Here is a 17444-nt window from a genome sequence, read left to right as displayed (position 1 = left end):
GTGTGAGGTGAATGAGTTCTCTCCAGAGGTCTGGAAAATTTTATTTATCTCAGAAAAATTCAAATTAGGAAGTTCAGCTAATTTGTTTTATTGGAGGCAAGTGCCGCACCATTAGCATTATTATTTGCCTATATGTCGTGAATATGGCTTACATTTCTAGCTGCATGTCTCCAATCTGCTAAGTTTATTTGGATTGGTTAAATGTGTTGCCACATCTGATCCCAGAGGTTGATTGAATTTCGATGTCCATGATACTCTACTGTTTTGATACTTATTTTTTAAAACATTCAAAGATGGTAGGACCGTGAATAGATCAATGTGGTTTACTAAATCTTGGATCATTTTTATTTTCACATACACCTTTTCCCTTTGAGGAATTGTGGGCAAACGTTAGCAGGATTAACCAGCTGTTTATCTAACTATTTGAACCATTTATGAATGTTCCTTATGTGCCCGACTTGTTAGGATTTAACACAGCGCTACTAACTCAGAGTAAAGCACTTATTACTGAGCCACAGACCTCCTTAAAATCTTTGAGAGCTGTGCATAACATATTTTCCGAGAAGTACTGTGACATTCTACCCTTGATACTTTAGTACTCCAAAATTATATTTAAAAATGGGTCATGGTGCTGGAAATGTAAACAGCTTCCAGACGACTTAAAAGGTCTACAGGGTTGCAAAAGCATCAGTCAGGCTGTAATTTAAAATAGAAAATAACCATTCCTGGATAGTAGTAGTCACAGGTTAGATTCTAAACTACCACTAAAGCAAATTGGTAAATTACATTTTTGCTTCTTTGCAGCAAAAGTTCTTGGCAGTCATTAATCTTGATATGCTAGTGAAAATAAGGAAGTTACCTCAGTAGGTTGTTTCTCACATCTCACATGTAAATGCTTTTCAAGTATGTTCAACATAAAACATTTCACAGAGCACAAACTTACTAAAGACATCTATTGACATACTCCGCATTAAATTAGAAAATTGTTCTTGATGTTGAATATTTCAAACCAAACATTTCAACACATTAGGGGGTTCACAATGTGACAGCCATGTTTTATACCATCAAAATGTGAGCTACTGCATCAAGGAATTCTCTATTTACATTTTTTTTTATTTGTGGACTGTGAGTGTTGCTAACATTTATTGCCTATCCCTAGCTGCCTCAAGAAGGTGGTGATGAGCTGAATTCTTCAACCACTGCAGTTCATTTGGTATAGGTACACCCACAATGTTGTTAGGGAGGAATTTGCAGGAATTTGACTCCATGACACTGAAGGAATGGCGATACATTTCCAAGCCAGCATGGTGAGTGATTTGCAGAGGACCTTGCAGATGATGGCTTTCCCAAGTACCCATTACCCTTTTCCTTCTAAATGGCGGTGGATGTAAAGCACTATCTAAGGTGCTTTGGCAAAGTTCTGCATTGCATCTGAAAAAGGGTACAGACTGTTACTGAGCATTGGTAGAGGAAGGGAGTAAATGTTCGTGGATATGTTGCTGATCAACTGAGCTGCAGTATCCTAAATAGTGTCAAGCATCTTGAGTGTTGTTTAAGCTGCACTCATCTAGGGCTGGTGGGAGTATTCCACCTCACTGCTATTTTGTGCTTCGTAAATATAGATAGGCTTTGGCAAGTCAGGAAATGAGTTACTCACTGCCGTGTACCTGGCCTCTGATCTCATCTTGGAGCCATTGTATTTACATGGTTAATCCAATTCAGTTTCTAATCAATGGTGATGTTAATATTGGTGCATTCAGTGATGGTAATGCAATTGAGTGTCACTGAACAATGGATTGATTCTCTTTTGTTGGACTTGGTCATTGCCTGGCCCCTGATTGGCATGAGCATTACTTGCCACTTGAGAACCCAAACCTGGATATTATCCAGATCTTGTTGCATTTGAAGATAGTCTGCTGCAGTATCTGGCCAACTATTTGTCACAAAATCTGGCATTTCACCTTGCTCTGGTATTGGGAGTGTTAACCACCTCAATCACAATGGCTACAGGGATGTCAAAATAGTGACCACTATGCCCAAAAAGCAGAGCAAACCAATTGCTGGCTCATGGCTTGGAACTGATCACTTTGTTTAAGTGGTAGGACTTCCTAACTTAACCCAGCTTCTAGAAGAGTCGAGAGGAATGCTTGGATCTGAACTTTGGTCCTGGAAGAGTTGGATCCCTGATACCTGGAGAAACTCCTGCTCACTGGGGAATCTGATTCCTGATCTTGGTTGGGGGTCAGATTAAATGATTGGTGTAAATAATGATGGGTACTTTTCTTGATGTTTGTAGTGGAAGGTGTATCAGATAGTCTGACAGCCTGGAAAGTAAAGGGCAAATTTATGTCGGCACTCACCCCCTTTCTTACTCATGTCGTCACTTCCTTGTGACTGTCAGGTTTTCAAGGTTCAGGAATCACAGCCAGCCATTTGAATAAATAAAATCTGAAAGCAGTTTGAACCAGAGACTATCAGCATCATTAAAATAGAAGACAGACAGAAACCGTGGCAAGCATCAAATAGGATAAAAATGGAGAATAATGTTAAAAAAGCAGTATTAAAGGAGCTCTACTTGAATTAACATAACATTCACAAAAATATTGAACTTTAAGTCCCACCTGCTCTAGAAATATGGATTAACATGCCTGGACTGATTGATTAAAAAAAATACGTGGCTATGATTTGATTGCCATTACAAAGATGTAGCTACAGGGTGACTGAGAGTAGGGTTGCACTATCCAAGGGTGTTCTACATTTAGGAGGAATAGACAAAAGGGAAAAGAAATGGGTAGCACACCTAATAAATGTTGACACCAGTCCATAAGTGTGGAAGGATCTTTGCTCAAAGGATCAAGATGTAGAATCAGTTTGTGTGGACCTATGAAACTGCAAGTGGAGGCATTGGTTGCAGTTGTTATATAATATCAAGTTGCCATACTAATCTTGGGGATGCTAGGAATCAGAAAATTAAAGATATAACATGAGTAGCGTGGTTACAGTTGGTGACTACATTTTGCATATGAACTGGATTAACCAAGTCAACACTAATGCTTTGGAGAAACAATTACTTGCAGATGCTAGAAGACAACAAATACTGGAGATCACAGGGGGTCAGACAACATCCATGTAGAGTGAGCAAGCTAACGTTTCAAGTCTAACTGACTCTTCATCAGAACTCTGATGATGAGTCATCCAGATTCAAAATGTTAGCTTGCGCTCTCTCCAGGGATGTTGTTTGACCCCCTCTGATCTCCAGCATTTGTTGTCTTCAGCTTGTTTGGATTTAGTATATTGTATTAAGAAAAGGCTAATTAATATCCTTGCTGTAAAGGCACTTTGGGGAAATGGTGAGCAATATACAATAGAATTTTACTGAAGTTTGAATGTGTCATAGTGCAATCTAAAGCTAGAATCTTAAATCTCCTCATCAAAGGAAACTGTGAGGGTATGACGAGCAAGTTGACTATGCTATCTTTGGAAAATATGCTAAAAGATTTGGTGGGAAGCAGACAATGGCTGCTGTTTAAATAAAACCATAATATTACTACTGATATATATTCCTGCAAGTCAACTGAATAGAAAGCTGAATCAACAATGGTTAACAAAATCGATTAATGGTTACATTAAACTAAAAGAAATAGCTAATGAGAATGCCAGAAATAATGCTAAGCCTGACTATTTGGACCAATTTAAGACCCAGCAAAGGTGGCCAAAAAGACTGCTAAGGAAAGTAAAAAGAGAATTAAATGCAAGCCAGCGAGGAGCTTAAAGGCTGAGTAATTAAAGGCTGAGTCTTATAATTTACGGAAGAGAACATGGAAATAGTAGAGAAACTAAACAGATACTTTGTCTATGTCATTTCTGAAAAAGATGCATAACATTTCTGTCAAATACTAGGTGACCAAAGGATTTGTGTCACTGAAGAACTAAAAGAATTTGGTATTTAGTAACGAGGTAGTACTTAAATAATTGGCTGCACTGAAGGTTGATAAATCTTCTGGCCAGATGAGCTTCATCCCAGAGTGTTGAAGGAAGTAGTAATAGAGATGGTGGATACAGTAAAGATTATCGTTTATAATTCTATAGCTTCAATAGAGGTTCCTTCTGTCTAAAATGTGGCAAATGTAATCACTATTTTAAAAAGGGGAAAGAGGGAGAGTGGAGAATTACAGACTTGATAGTTTGACGTGCGTAATTAGTATAAAGGATGTGATAAGTGAACATGTTGAAAAGAATGGCAAAAACAGACAAAGTCAACATGGATTGCTGAAAGGGAAGTCATGTTTGACAAACCTGATAGAGTTTTTTTTGATGATGTTAACCTGAAGGATAGACAAAGGAAAATTGGTGGATATAATGTATTTAGATTTTCAGAAGTCTTTCGATGAGAGTCCCACTACAGGTGATCACTAAATAAAATTAGAGTGCATGGGATTGCGGGAATTGTACTAATTTAGTTCGGTATTTAATCAATAGACAGAAAGCAGAGAATAAAAATAAACAGTCATCCTCAGGATGGCAGGCTGTTACTAGTCTGTTACTGCAAGTGTTAATGCTAAGACTACAATTGTTCACAATCTTTATAAATGATTTGGATATATGGCCAATTGCAATATTTCCAAATTTGCTGATATCAAACTAGGTAGAAACATGAGTTGTAAGGAGCATGTAAGAGGCTCAAAGACAACTAGCATGGGCTAAGATAGATGGAGAATAATGTAAGTAAATGAGTTATTCACTTCTAAAACAATCTCTAAAACTTGTAAGATTCTTCTAGGGCATGACAGGGTGGGTAAAATATGAAATTTCCCTTGGCTCATGACTTGAGAATCAGGGATATATTTCAGGGTAAAGGGCAGGCCATTTAAGACTGAGATGAGAATGAAGTTCTTTACTCATAGGGTGGTGAATCTTTAGAATTCTCTGCCACAGAAGGGCAGGTTATTGACCAGGTTAAGGACAAAAATCAATAGATTTCTGGAGATTAAGTGAATTAGAAATAGTGCAGGCAAGTGACATAAAGGAGATAACTAGCCATAATCTAGAATGGCAAGGTTAACTACATGGGCTGAATGGCCTACTTCTGTTTACGTATTCATATTTAACTGTACAACCCATCTCCTGTGAGCTGGTTGGCTGCCTACCCCTTGCCATTAAACACAGGAGAGAGCAGGTTGGAGGTGTGTTTTAAATTTTTAATATATGACCAGTCCTTGTCCCATTTGTTTTTCAGGTATTAAAATGCATCCCATATTTTGTAATTCACAATTATTAATAGTATGAATTTCTGCTGAAATCTTAGTTGTATATTAGATGTCAAATGGTTTAACTAATGTATTAATTGCTAGAATATCTCCACTTGGTTAATGATTCCCATTGAATGTAAGTAAAGCCATTACCAATTTGAGTTATTTTTACATATACATTGTTAACATGTAAAATGAATATATTAAAAGTGCTGATGTTTTCTAGATATTACTTTCTGCTCAACAAATTGTTTTATGGGTATGTGAAGAGATAAATAACACGACTTCAATAATGGAAAGATGTAAAATTATGTTGGGCTGTTTTTGAAAAAAGCTAGATTAACTTGTATGAGACAGTTAACTGCATTGTTGAATAGTTTATGCAAGCATTCATATCATTTCCTTATTCAAGAGGGAAAGATGCATGAATATTTCATAAGTGTTTTTTTCCTCCCCTCTCTAACATGCTGCCTTTTAGTCTAGGTTCAACACTGGGACTGTAACATGATATTTGTTTTGTTTTCATATGTTGTCCATTGACCTTCTGTAGAATGCTTATGCTAGCTATATTGATCAACCCATATCGCGTGCCATCATTTAGTACAGAATTAATGCTTTCAATCTGAAGACTCCCTTGAGTCCCTTTCATGAAAGTTAATCAATGTGCTTCTTAAAGTTGTCCTCGGGGGAATAGTAACAGCATCATCAGAAAAAGATAAGAACTAAAATAGGATCAAAGTACTCATAAAATTGAGGTTGAGTAACTAGATAAATATGTTTTGATTTATTTGGAACAGCATTATCGATCTTTTCAAAGTTTGACTTTAATTTGTCCAAAGCTCTAAATTTCTCACAAAATATTTAGATAAAATTGAAATTAATTCTTAATTGTGAATAAATAGAGAATTCAGGCTGAAATATTTATAAATAAGGCCAATGGATGTATGGAATTATTTAACAGGGAAAACCATTGAATGAAATCATACACATGATTTCTGGAGGTAATTATTGTTGTTTGTAATAAAGATATTGAACTGTTTGACGAGAGCTTGTGCTTGAAATTTTAACACAAGCTTTCCTGGAGACTTGCCAACATAAAACTACCTTGAGTTCTAATATTTACGTTTTTAACTGCTTGAATCATATCCATATTTTAAGTTGTTCTGGTTAGTAATAAATGTCATTGATGAATATCCTGACATATGTAAATCTAATGATGGAGCAGCGCTTCGAAAGCTAGTGTGCTTCCAATTAAATCTGTTGTACTATAACCTGGTGTTGTGTGATTTTTAACTTTGTACACCCAATCCAACACTGGCATCTCCAAATCATATTTAAATCTCAGTCTCCCCTTCAATTCTGTCCCACTTTATGTCAGAATAATTGAAAGCTCAAACCTGCCTTTGATGGCAGCACAGGAATGAATTCAAGTGGCAGCATTTAGTAGTTCTAGAAAACAGATCTATGAGAAAAATAAGGTTTTTTTTGCAGCTTCCAACTTCAGTAGTGCATAGCTGTCAGGTTCACAGCAGGTAAAAGTTTGTTATATGTTAGATGTCCGGAGCTGTGGGACCCTGGGCTGGATCATGCACTTTTGCTCTCCATTTAGCCATTTGACCACGTCCATGCATGGTGAGGCTGCTACTCTGAGGAGCTGCCTGCTATCCTCAGTAAAGCATTGACAAGTGCCGTCATGGCTGCCAACTGCCTTTATTATTAATAGTCTGCATGAAGCTCCTGCCACTTCAGTAGCTGTTGGTGCTGTATATTCCTCCAGCCCCAGTACAGTATTGACATATCACCATCACATCACAGACAAAATGCTGGGATTATCTGGGCATCATGTTCCTGTGCCTGATTTAAAAAGTCAACTTGTGTGTTGTATAAAACTTCTATGTGTATACAGAATTGCCGTGGAGCAGTGATTACATAATTTAATTAAGTAATTCACGATAGTTGATTATTATGTGGAAAAATATTTATGCTTTCAGGGAAGCCTGCAGGGGTTGGGGCTTTCCTGCACAATACTGTTGCGAGAAATGTGCTATAGTTGCATTTAAATTTGTCAATAAATCCAAATTTATTTTCTTATTTTATTCAGAGTTATTTCTGCTGCATGTATGTTGTAATTTCAATTATTCTCCTTTGACCTATTCAACTGAAATGTTTGTTCATTACAAACTGCTATAGAAAGTCAGACTTTGCTGTGTTTTACAAGCCAAGATGTTTATATTCACGTTTGGGATGTTCTGTCTCTGTAAACTATCTTCCTCAGATCATTTGTATGCTTTACCTAAATTTTACTTATTTTCACTTATTTTCAAATGATAATTGTACAATTCTGTTCTCATCTAACATCTATTAATGAGCATTTTCCAGCAGTTACAAACAATAAGTAGTCCTACCCACCTGATGCCCACAACTTCCTAACCCCATCTTTCCCAATCCAAGAGGATCAAAAAGAGGTTGGTTAAACCTGTGCTATCTAAGCATCAATTCAGCACAGAATAGAGACTGAACATGGACCATCCAGGTCTACCTGCTTAGTTCCTTACTGGGTAGTGTATTTATCAACTGATTTAGCAGGTATCTGTCCAGTGTCAATTTGTGTCTGTTCCTGCTTTTTATGTAAATTGGGTCCAACATGAACACCAAGTCTCTCCATCACTGCTTCTGACCAAATGTCTATAATTCATTGTACCTTACCTATCATCGCAGTGTGCATTAGTATGATTTCTGTCAGCTAGCAGTCATATTTGTAAGTGCTGCAAGACCAACTAAGATTTTCACATCCAAACTCCCAGTCAGTCTAATATATAATCTGCCCCTGTTGAAGCTCAATCAACATCTTCCCAACTCAGTCTCTCCTTCAAAGTATATGTACCCTCAATGTTTACGACTCATGCAATACGTTTCTCTGTGTTTGACCAAGGTTCAAATATTATTTTGAAACCTTCCAGTATTGAACAGACGATTTGACCATGGCTGAGCATTTTCCAGGTGAACCACTTAGTCTAATAGCAGTCACCTGCTAATTTTCCAAACCATTAACTTTTTTTTGAAAAATAACAACGATATGGATGTCTTGTGGCTGAGCGATAGCATGCCTATCTCTGGGCTGGAAGCTCTGAGCTTGAGTCCCTGCCAGAACATGTTTCTATGCAAGGAGCATTCCTAATCATTTCAGTGAGCTGATACTCAACCAAGGAATCTTCCCACCAATTCTGCACGATTCCAATAGGGATTTCTAATTGTCAAAAATGATCAAATATGCTTTTATCTATGTCCTTTGCTTTCAGTCCTCTGCCCATCTTTCTATCCACATGACCAAATTCCCTTAATTCACTTAGCATTATTTGTGCACAAAGCTCTTATCTGACACATAATACTGCATACTTTTGAAAATTTATTTAAATAAAACCAATTTTTTAATCTGTTGTTTTATAAAGCTGTCAATAAAATCTTGTACATATTTGTGTATATATTTTCAAACAACTAACAGTGAACTGATTGTCTTCATACACCTAGACAGCTTGTCTTTGTTTCTTTTTTCACTTTGATTTTTTTTGTGTTACATTTCAGGAACAACAGAGCGTGTCTGCCTGATCCAGGGAACAGTTGAAGCTCTGAATGCTGTTCACAGCTTCATTGCAGAGAAGATACGAGAAATGCCTCAGAATGTGGCAAAGACAGAGCCAGTTAGCATCCTGCAGCCTCAGACCACCGTGAACCCGGATCGCATCAAACAAGTAAGCTATTAATAACATAAAATATGTCTGCTATTTTGAAGTAGAATTAGTAAGTGCATTTGGTGGTGGAGGAGGGGTATGGCAGCAAGTCTACTGTCATGTGGCTGGTAAAACTGTGGCAGTGATAACATTAAAAGCCAGTTCAAAGAGATTGCAAAATTAATATGACTGTTATCGAGGAATGAAGGAGCCTTTTTGGCTTCACATGTTTTAAACTGGATGATCAATTAATGACTATAACTCAGCCAGCTCCCACCACCATCTCAAATCTGTGCTCATGACTTCCAGGCTGTTATTATTAATTTAGTTTTATGAAACTGAAAGAAAGCTAGGATATATTTCTGCCATGTGGTGAACTATTTTTGCCCACTTTTTGAGAATGGGAATTTTTAAACTAATTCTCAAGGTGTAAGAATTTTACTAACCAAGCATATTGTTAAAGGAAGATTGTCTGCAATACGTCTGTGTGAAGAAATATGGGAAAACACAAAACCTTTTTAGATGAAAGAGAAAATTGTTCCATGCAGCTTAGATGTGCATGTCATCTGCTTGTCCAGGGATTAATGATTGTGTAAATCACTATGTTTTCATGAAGCAATAAAGTTAGGTGTGCATTATTTACCTTAGCTTTGTTGTACAAGTTGTATTTACCATAAGTGTTCCTTCATTTTCCTGACCGTTCTGCAATTGGGACAAGATATTTTTCAAATTTGTGATTCCTGTTTAGTTCCTAGATGGATTTTTGTTTGGTACCATAATATCATTCATTTTGTGGTCTTGAATATGAATGAAATCCTTTACAGCCTTCAACGTCACTGGTTTCTCTGTGAAATCAAGGTACATTTTCAAGTTACCAATTTCGAAAGGATTTTCTAAATCAAAAGCTGCTACGAATGAGAATTTTGAGATGAATTTGTAGATCAGCTTTCCTTTGTTAGGACATGATTCAAGTAACATCAGAACAAGTATCGCAATATATTGAAACTTTGAATGCATTCAGGTTCTAAATTAATTTCTTGGAGATAAATGTAAATTATAGCTCATAAACAGGAATACTGATCAGCAGGAAAGTTTCAGTATCAAATTATTTATTTCAAAACTCAGTTTTACGAAAAATCTGTTCACTGGATAATTAGTATTGGTCCCGCAGTACAAGAACATGAGGTTGTGGCTACTGCTCTGCATATATGACATTTCCAGTCTCATTTTTGCCGTCATATAGAACCAATTAACATCGTTCACGGGAGAGGTTTATTCTTGGTTGCTCTCACTGGAGTAATAACAGTCTACAATCAAGTTGTGTGCCTGTTTAGCCAGAAAACAATCAGCCAAGTGAAACTGGCAATAAAACCTTGACCTAAGTGTTCATTACTGGGTCAGGATTGCAGAGTCACAAAAGCTTTGCAGCTCTGCCAACCTATGGAAGGTATCCCCATGGTTATGGGATGTGAGTTATAGATCAAACTTAGGTCTGCAGCCCTTGGAAGGGATGTGGACAGAGCCTCAGGGGATGCTGGGTGTGGAGCTCGGCAAAAAAATGGCTGACCTCAGCACTCCTGTACTTTGACCCGGCTTTAACATAAAAATACAACAAAATTCAGTCCTCACCTCTCACCACATGCCCCATCAATGTCTACTCATTTCAGGTCCTACTTCTTACCTACCCCTCAAACCCTGCATGGCAAGCTATTCCTTTCTGTCCACTCCATTGCTGTTGATATTCCCAATCCAGCTTCAAGGCATGCCTCCTCACCTACCATTCTTTGCTCTTACAACTCCCATGCCAACTCACTCAGTGTCCACCATAGGCAGAACTCAGGACTCATTGTTAAAATTAAATAAAATAATATTATAAGTGTCTATTAATCAATTCACTGTATGTCAACAAAAAAATGCTACAGTTAATTTCATTCAGCTATATAATTGCCTATTAAAAGTAAGCATTTAATTTATAGCCCTGCTCCAAAAACTTGTAAGTACTTGGAGCTGTCAATAAAATTGTGAATTGATAGGCACCCAAGGTTGTGAAACCAGATGTGCAACACAAATGCTGAAATAATAACTCTCAGACTTAGGTCAACAGACAGAGTGAAACAGTAAGTCCTGATTTGCTTTTACAATGCAGCCAGTTGTTTCAAATTTTAATGGCAAGGACATTTATATTGGTTGAGTTTGACAGCTGTGTCAAAAGCTCCCTTTTCCATTTCACTTGACAGACTGACAGTTTCCTTGACAGTTTCACAGTTTGACAGTTCCAATCAGCCTCGCAATTTCAAAGAGTTTATCGACTTTTCATGCACATTTATGTCTACTTTTAATAATCTCAAAGGACACTTGAATTTCAGAAAACTCAGCCTAATTACAATTTATCTCTTCTGAAGATGTCCTTGGACCTGTCCAGAAGAGTACCTCACCTCTGCAAAGAACACCAGCAGCTTTGGGCCTTTTTCTGATCGGTCTAAAGTGCACATTATAGTTTGGATATCCCACTTGTGAAAGTTGGATCTAACTGAAGGCAGCTCCACTTTAGTGTATGCAGTTGTCTTTGTCTGCCTTGGAAGTGCAAATTGCAATCAGCTGTAACTCCCTGCCCCCTTTATCTCCCTCACTGACAGGAAAATGGGTATGTCAAATATTTACTGATGGGAACACAGTGGATGAAGTAGGTGAGTTAACTCAGTTGTGAGTTAAGGGGTCACATTAACTCTTATCCAGAGGTTAGAATAGATTATTAATCTTTTAACATTTCCTGGGAAGATACTAAGTGTAACTGATTTGGAAATGTCTGAATTCTCTGACATTAATGGATTCTTGGGTTCTTGGTGGAGGAGACAACGTCACTTTCCTGGGCAATTCCCAGAGACTAACCTGAATTGAGGATTCCACATGGCTCTGATGCGCAGCTCCAATCTGTGTTGCTCTGGCCATTAGAGTATCTGTTTCGTTGCATAAAGGAGGAAACAAAGGAAATTTAAGTAAATATTTTCATGCGATGTAAATTGAACTAGATCTATCTGGGCCTTAGTGTCTGTGAACAGAGCATTGATGTTTCACCATTATTAAGCTGCCAAATTCACATGTTGGTGTCTTAGTGTCTTTACACATCAAGGTTGTAAGTAGATAATCCTGGTGTCCTAGTGGGGTGTGTGGTTTGCCAAGTTCTAGTAGTCAGAGAGCAACTGGAATAGCAGGGAAGAAAGTGCATACCCCAAGTGCAAAGCACTTCATTTCTCCCCAGATTCGTGTAGCAGCGCTTAAGAGATTTATTTTCCAATCTGGGAGAGTCTCAGACAAATAGGCAAACTATTTTTAAAAGAACTACAGTGAAAGAGGGGCAAGGCAAATGTTTAAAGGAATGTATTGCACTACAAAAGTTTGCACAAATTGTACCTTAAAACATATGCTACTACGCCAAAACATGGACAGCTTTTTTTTGAGAATGGTTTTCTCGCAGTCTAATCAGATAACTAAATGCTGTCTTTGCCCCAAGCTGAATGGATAGCATACCAACATATTAAAGCTCCTTTTCACAGGGGCACAGGCATTGCCTGGCATCTCAACTCTCCTGGTATGATCAGAGCTGTGTCCAAAGGAATAATCACTCAGTCTGGTGGACTCCTGGTCACTGTTGTCATTTAGTTTTAGTTTCATGTAGAAGTTTTCTGTTTTAGTTGAATATTGATTTTTTGTTGACTGTTAAACTTTATATCTGCGTGAAGTCTGCCTCTGTGAAATGAATGTTTTTATTCTTGTAAGGATTATTGTTTTCTTAATGCAAGGAAGATTTATTTCTTCCGTTGTTTTCCACATTCTCTTATTCCAATTTAAATGGCACTACTCATTATAATCTTGTGCATCTTATTTGTTCTATTTTCTTTCACTCTATATGTAAGTTATGCTGTAACGTCTTCACTGCCTGTTTTGGACAGGAGAGGGGTCAGAGGGTTCGTTGATCCACTTATGCTGTTTGCAGCTGTGTTTTTTTTTCTGCCTCTTTCTCCCTGCCTCCTGTAAAAACCACCCCATCCAAAAAAACAGCTTGAACAAGTGAAAGATGGAATGCACAAAATGGCTTTTTGAGGTATTTTTGTATTCTTTAAGTATTAATGGAACATTTTAATTCTCCATATGAACTTTTCACAAACTCCGTAACATATTAGGAGCTTTACATTTTTGAAAGCAAAGCTACCTAACTATTAAAATGTGCAAATATGCTTGTGCACGTTTGCACAGATTTGCACTGAACATATTTTAAATTGTAAAAGGGACTCAGTTATTTTCCCATTCTAGAGGTCACCAAATAGGATTCTTTTGCAGACAGTCTTCCTTTAATCTTTTTGAATAACATTTCTGCAACACATGAAAAGTGGCAAACAAAAAATAATTTGAATGCTTATTTCTGACAAAACCAGATATACTGATGATGAAATTCTTCCAAGCCTGACTTCAACTAACTTTTAAAGACTAGTTTGAGGATTTGAATATCTTCATTTGGCATAGCGTACTGATTTTACAGTACAATCTGCTCATATGAAGCACTACTGTATTTAAATTTAATGTAAATCCTGTTTTCTTATGAAGTCATGTTTATCGATTAATTTATATTGAATCAATGTTAGACTCAATACCATGAGTCCTCTTCCAGTCGTCCTAATTAACATGAGTCTACATCTCCTTGAACTTTCAGCATGGTATATATGACATTTACTTAACATATATATCGATAAGGCAATTTACTGCAATTATGATTCCAGTTCAAAGAGGTAAATTCAGAAAGTTAGAAATGTGTGCCGAGAAATGTTATTCAAATGTACAGAAATTAGTCAAAGTTATTCATGATGTTTGCTCATGTTCAAAAAGTTGTGCATTTGTTATGTTCTACATTTGCTACAGTGGGTAGCAATAATTGAAAATGTATGACCTATCGAAACTATTGAATCATCATAATGGCTTCATAATTTAAAATATATTAGCGAGAAACACAGTATTTCTCTAGACACCAGCTCTTCATCGTAAATCTCATCCATCCTTCATTGGCATGAGGTGGCTGTGGATAAATAATTATGGAAATAATACCTAAAATATTAGCCAAAGTAAGCTACCTTGGACTGTTTGGAATTTATTGCATGGGTTTGCTCAGTATAAGGCTTAAGGTTGGTGATTTCCTCCTGAATTGCTTTATTCCCAGACATTGCCATCTTCCCCAACTACCACCAAGTCCACTCCATCTGACCCCATGACCACCACCAGAGCCAATCAGGTACAGTATCATCTACCATCTACACCATACTTTCACAGGTATAGAGAACATTGTGCAGCTACGCTGGGAAGGAGGCCTTTCCTGGACTTGAATATTTTGTAACAGGTACACTTGTTAATAACTAGCTTTAGATTAGACAAGCGTGCTAATTCCGCAGCAAAAACAAATGATGCTGCTTGTTATAGAACATCCTACAATATTCTGGACTTTCGTTTTGCTTTTAACTGATTAACTGTTTCTGGTAAGAATAGAAAATGTATATTTGCCTTGTGCCCTTTTGTTTCCAGCATTCTCTCCACTAACGATTTTGCTTTTGCCAGAAATAACGTATCTGCATACTCAGCTGATTGTAACAATGAAGATGACAATGTTAGTCATCTACTAGATTAGTAATTATTATTATTGTGCATCGTGATGTAACTCTTGTACCCCAGCAAAACATTTTCTCAATGGCACAGTTCACAATATGTTAATGATGAATTCACCAAATGTTTGGTTTTGGAGTGAGGTAAGACCAGAAATATGTTTTATGGATAGCGTAATTTGTGCATGTCTATTTTGCTTTCTCTCTCTCTCTCTCTCTCTCTCTCCCTCCCATAAATAAATGAAATAATTAAAACTGGGAAACAGTGCAGTCTCATAATTTATAGAGCTGATAAGCTTTTATAGTAATGATTACAGTGAATATTTTTGCAACCTTGGATTGGATCAGTTTGAAAACAGCAGGAGGTCTCTCACTAAAAGCTGTTGAATAAAAAGTGAAATGACATTGGCTGACCAGTCCACTTGACAGATTTCATTTGGCAATGGGAAAATGCCTTCAATCATCATAATTTGAACCTTAATTCAAAGTCTTGGTTTCATAGATCATTGGATGTATTGGAGCACAAGAAATGGAAATTCACCGATGTGCAGGAGGGGGATGTCTTGTTGAGGTAAACAAAAAGAGATCTTGAACAGAGAAAAACAGAGAGTTTTGCATTATTTCTGCTCAGATTGATTTTTTTTCTGTCATTGGGTTGTTATTGATGTTCTCCAAGGGCTCACCCCTCTCTATTTCAATATTCTGCATTGCTGCAACCCTTGAGATCTCTGCATTCCTTCAATTCTCCATCTTCATTTTAATATTGCACCGCTGTGCCTTTGGCTTCCAAGGCAGTAATATTTAAGAGTTTCCTCCCTACATTTCTCTACCTCTTTCTCTCCTCTGAGACATTCCTTAAAAGCATACTGTTTTGTCCAAATATTTAATCATCCATCTTAGTATCACCTTGTGTGTCTCAGTCTCAATTTTTGATCAATAGTTCTCCTGTGAAGCCCTTATTGAATGTTTTAATGTGTTAAAGACACCATATAACTGCAGATTATTGCCATAAAGACCAATCTAATGCATTACCTTAATGGCACAAGATATAAATGGTCTTAGGTTTTGCTCTCCTCACAAAAGCAACATTAATCCTATTATTACAGAACCATTTGCAACAAGAGTGCTCATGGAAAAAACCATCCAAGGACATATGAATGATCTATCTACAGAACACTGCGGCAACATTTTGCTTGTCAGATGACTTAATTTCTGAATGTGAAAGCTTTTCACAGAAATGACCATAACTTGGTTATAAATATCCATTATCCAAAAAAATCAAACCAAAGAAAATTCTTGAAAAATGTTTACTCTTTATTAAACTTAAATTACTGTGCCATACAAAATATGCCAATGACATTTCTCTAACATGGCAATTGTCCAAGTACATCATTCTCTGTGCTACAATTTATGTTCTTGAATGAATGGAACTGAAAACCATGTTGCTACAATATAATATAAATTAATCCTTCTGCTTATCACAAGGGTAAAACACACTTTGTTTTGTACAACTGTAACACAATATTGCTAAGTTTCATCCTTAGTTTCAAATGCTAACAAGGTCAAGGATTGTTCTCTAAAGTAACACATGGTTGAACAATAGCTGTGCTGGATTGAGAGAGCTCACTCTATAGCACCTGATAACAATACCATTTGATATCTGTGGCTTGAGTTAAAATGTTATATTGTACATAAAATAAGCAGTAGAGGAATAAGAGTAAAAGTTGAGGAAACTTTATCCTGCTGTTCAAGTGCACATTTGTTTTATATTTTGTGAAGAACTTATGTTCCCTATATAAATTAGCATATGTATGATAGTACAAATCAACCAAGTTAGCTTCCAGTGCTGAAAAAATTAAATTTACTGGTGTTCGCAAGACAACAAGATATTAAAAAGTATCTAGAAACTAATAATATTAATGATTCTTAAAATGCTTTTAAAAAAATTAACAGCAATTGTATTTGCCTCGATCATATGTCAAAATGCATTATAATCACAGTGCTTGGGCTCTGAGAGATGATGGTATTGAAAATAAACAAGGAATTTTAGTAGCATGCAGCTTTTTACTCTTTTTACCTATGGACTGTTTATCTTCATTAAGGAGCTAATGGGAAGGCACTTGTGTTTTCCCTTCTCTGATCTTGGCATTATGAGAAGTAGACTCCCTGATGTCATTTTGAGAGGCATATAATTTACCTCTTCGAGTTATTATGTCCCATCATCAGTGAAATTAATGCATGCCATTCCGTAAACATAAAACACCTATGTTCTGCATTTTACAAGATGCTTTGTCAAGTGTTTTTAACAGCAACACTGCTTATCTAGTGTATTCTTCTTGAGTTTGTATAGATCTGTGTGGAATTGTTTATCACTAGCTGCTCTGAATGATTAAGTGCTTTTTTCAGTTTCTAAAAGTTAAGATAAGGTAAGGGAAAAGGCAGGTCATGAATTCTGTAGAAGAAGCTTTTAACATAGTATCTGGAAACTGCTAATTATACTGAATGCAGAATGTTCCCATTCAATTTGTCTTCTTTCCCAAAAGATAGACGTTTCATTATTTTTAGGCCACAATCACTTCAGTCAATGCAGTGACCAATGAGCAGTCCTGACTCTCCTACATTTGGATTATAATGTAAGAATCCAATATATTTCTTTGGGACACCTCCAATGGTTCCCCAAAATTGTGCAGTGAATAGTTGAGCCAAATAAATGAGTTCCAGATTCAGTACTGACCCCCCTGGAAATAAATGGTTTCATCCAGTGATAGGGAGACAAAAGGTAGGAGGAGAGTGAGGACGGCAGAAGCTGGAGAACAAAGACG

At 36.8% G+C, this 17444-nt stretch overlaps 1 protein-coding gene across 3 annotated transcripts in view; it reads left to right on the top strand.

The window, feature by feature from the left end:
- Window positions 1-17444, top strand: part of LOC132818203 (RNA-binding protein Nova-1) — a 283933-nt gene that overhangs the window by 173297 nt on the left and 93192 nt on the right. For 2 of the 3 annotated variants that reach the window (XM_060828982.1, XM_060828979.1), the window contains exons 3-5: window positions 8832-8998; window positions 14187-14258; window positions 15125-15193. In XM_060828982.1, coding sequence (XP_060684965.1) covers window positions 8832-8998; window positions 14187-14258; window positions 15125-15193 — 308 coding nt within the window. The remainder of the gene's footprint in view (window positions 1-8831; window positions 8999-14186; window positions 14259-15124; window positions 15194-17444) is intronic. The other variant, XM_060828981.1, reaches the window with a different exon arrangement.

The sequence above is a fragment of the Hemiscyllium ocellatum genome, chromosome 8 (assembly GCF_020745735.1).
Source record: "Hemiscyllium ocellatum isolate sHemOce1 chromosome 8, sHemOce1.pat.X.cur, whole genome shotgun sequence".
Taxonomy (NCBI): domain Eukaryota; kingdom Metazoa; phylum Chordata; class Chondrichthyes; order Orectolobiformes; family Hemiscylliidae; genus Hemiscyllium; species Hemiscyllium ocellatum.
Note: the sequence above shows the minus strand (reverse complement) of the source record. Positions and strands in the feature narration are given on the sequence as shown.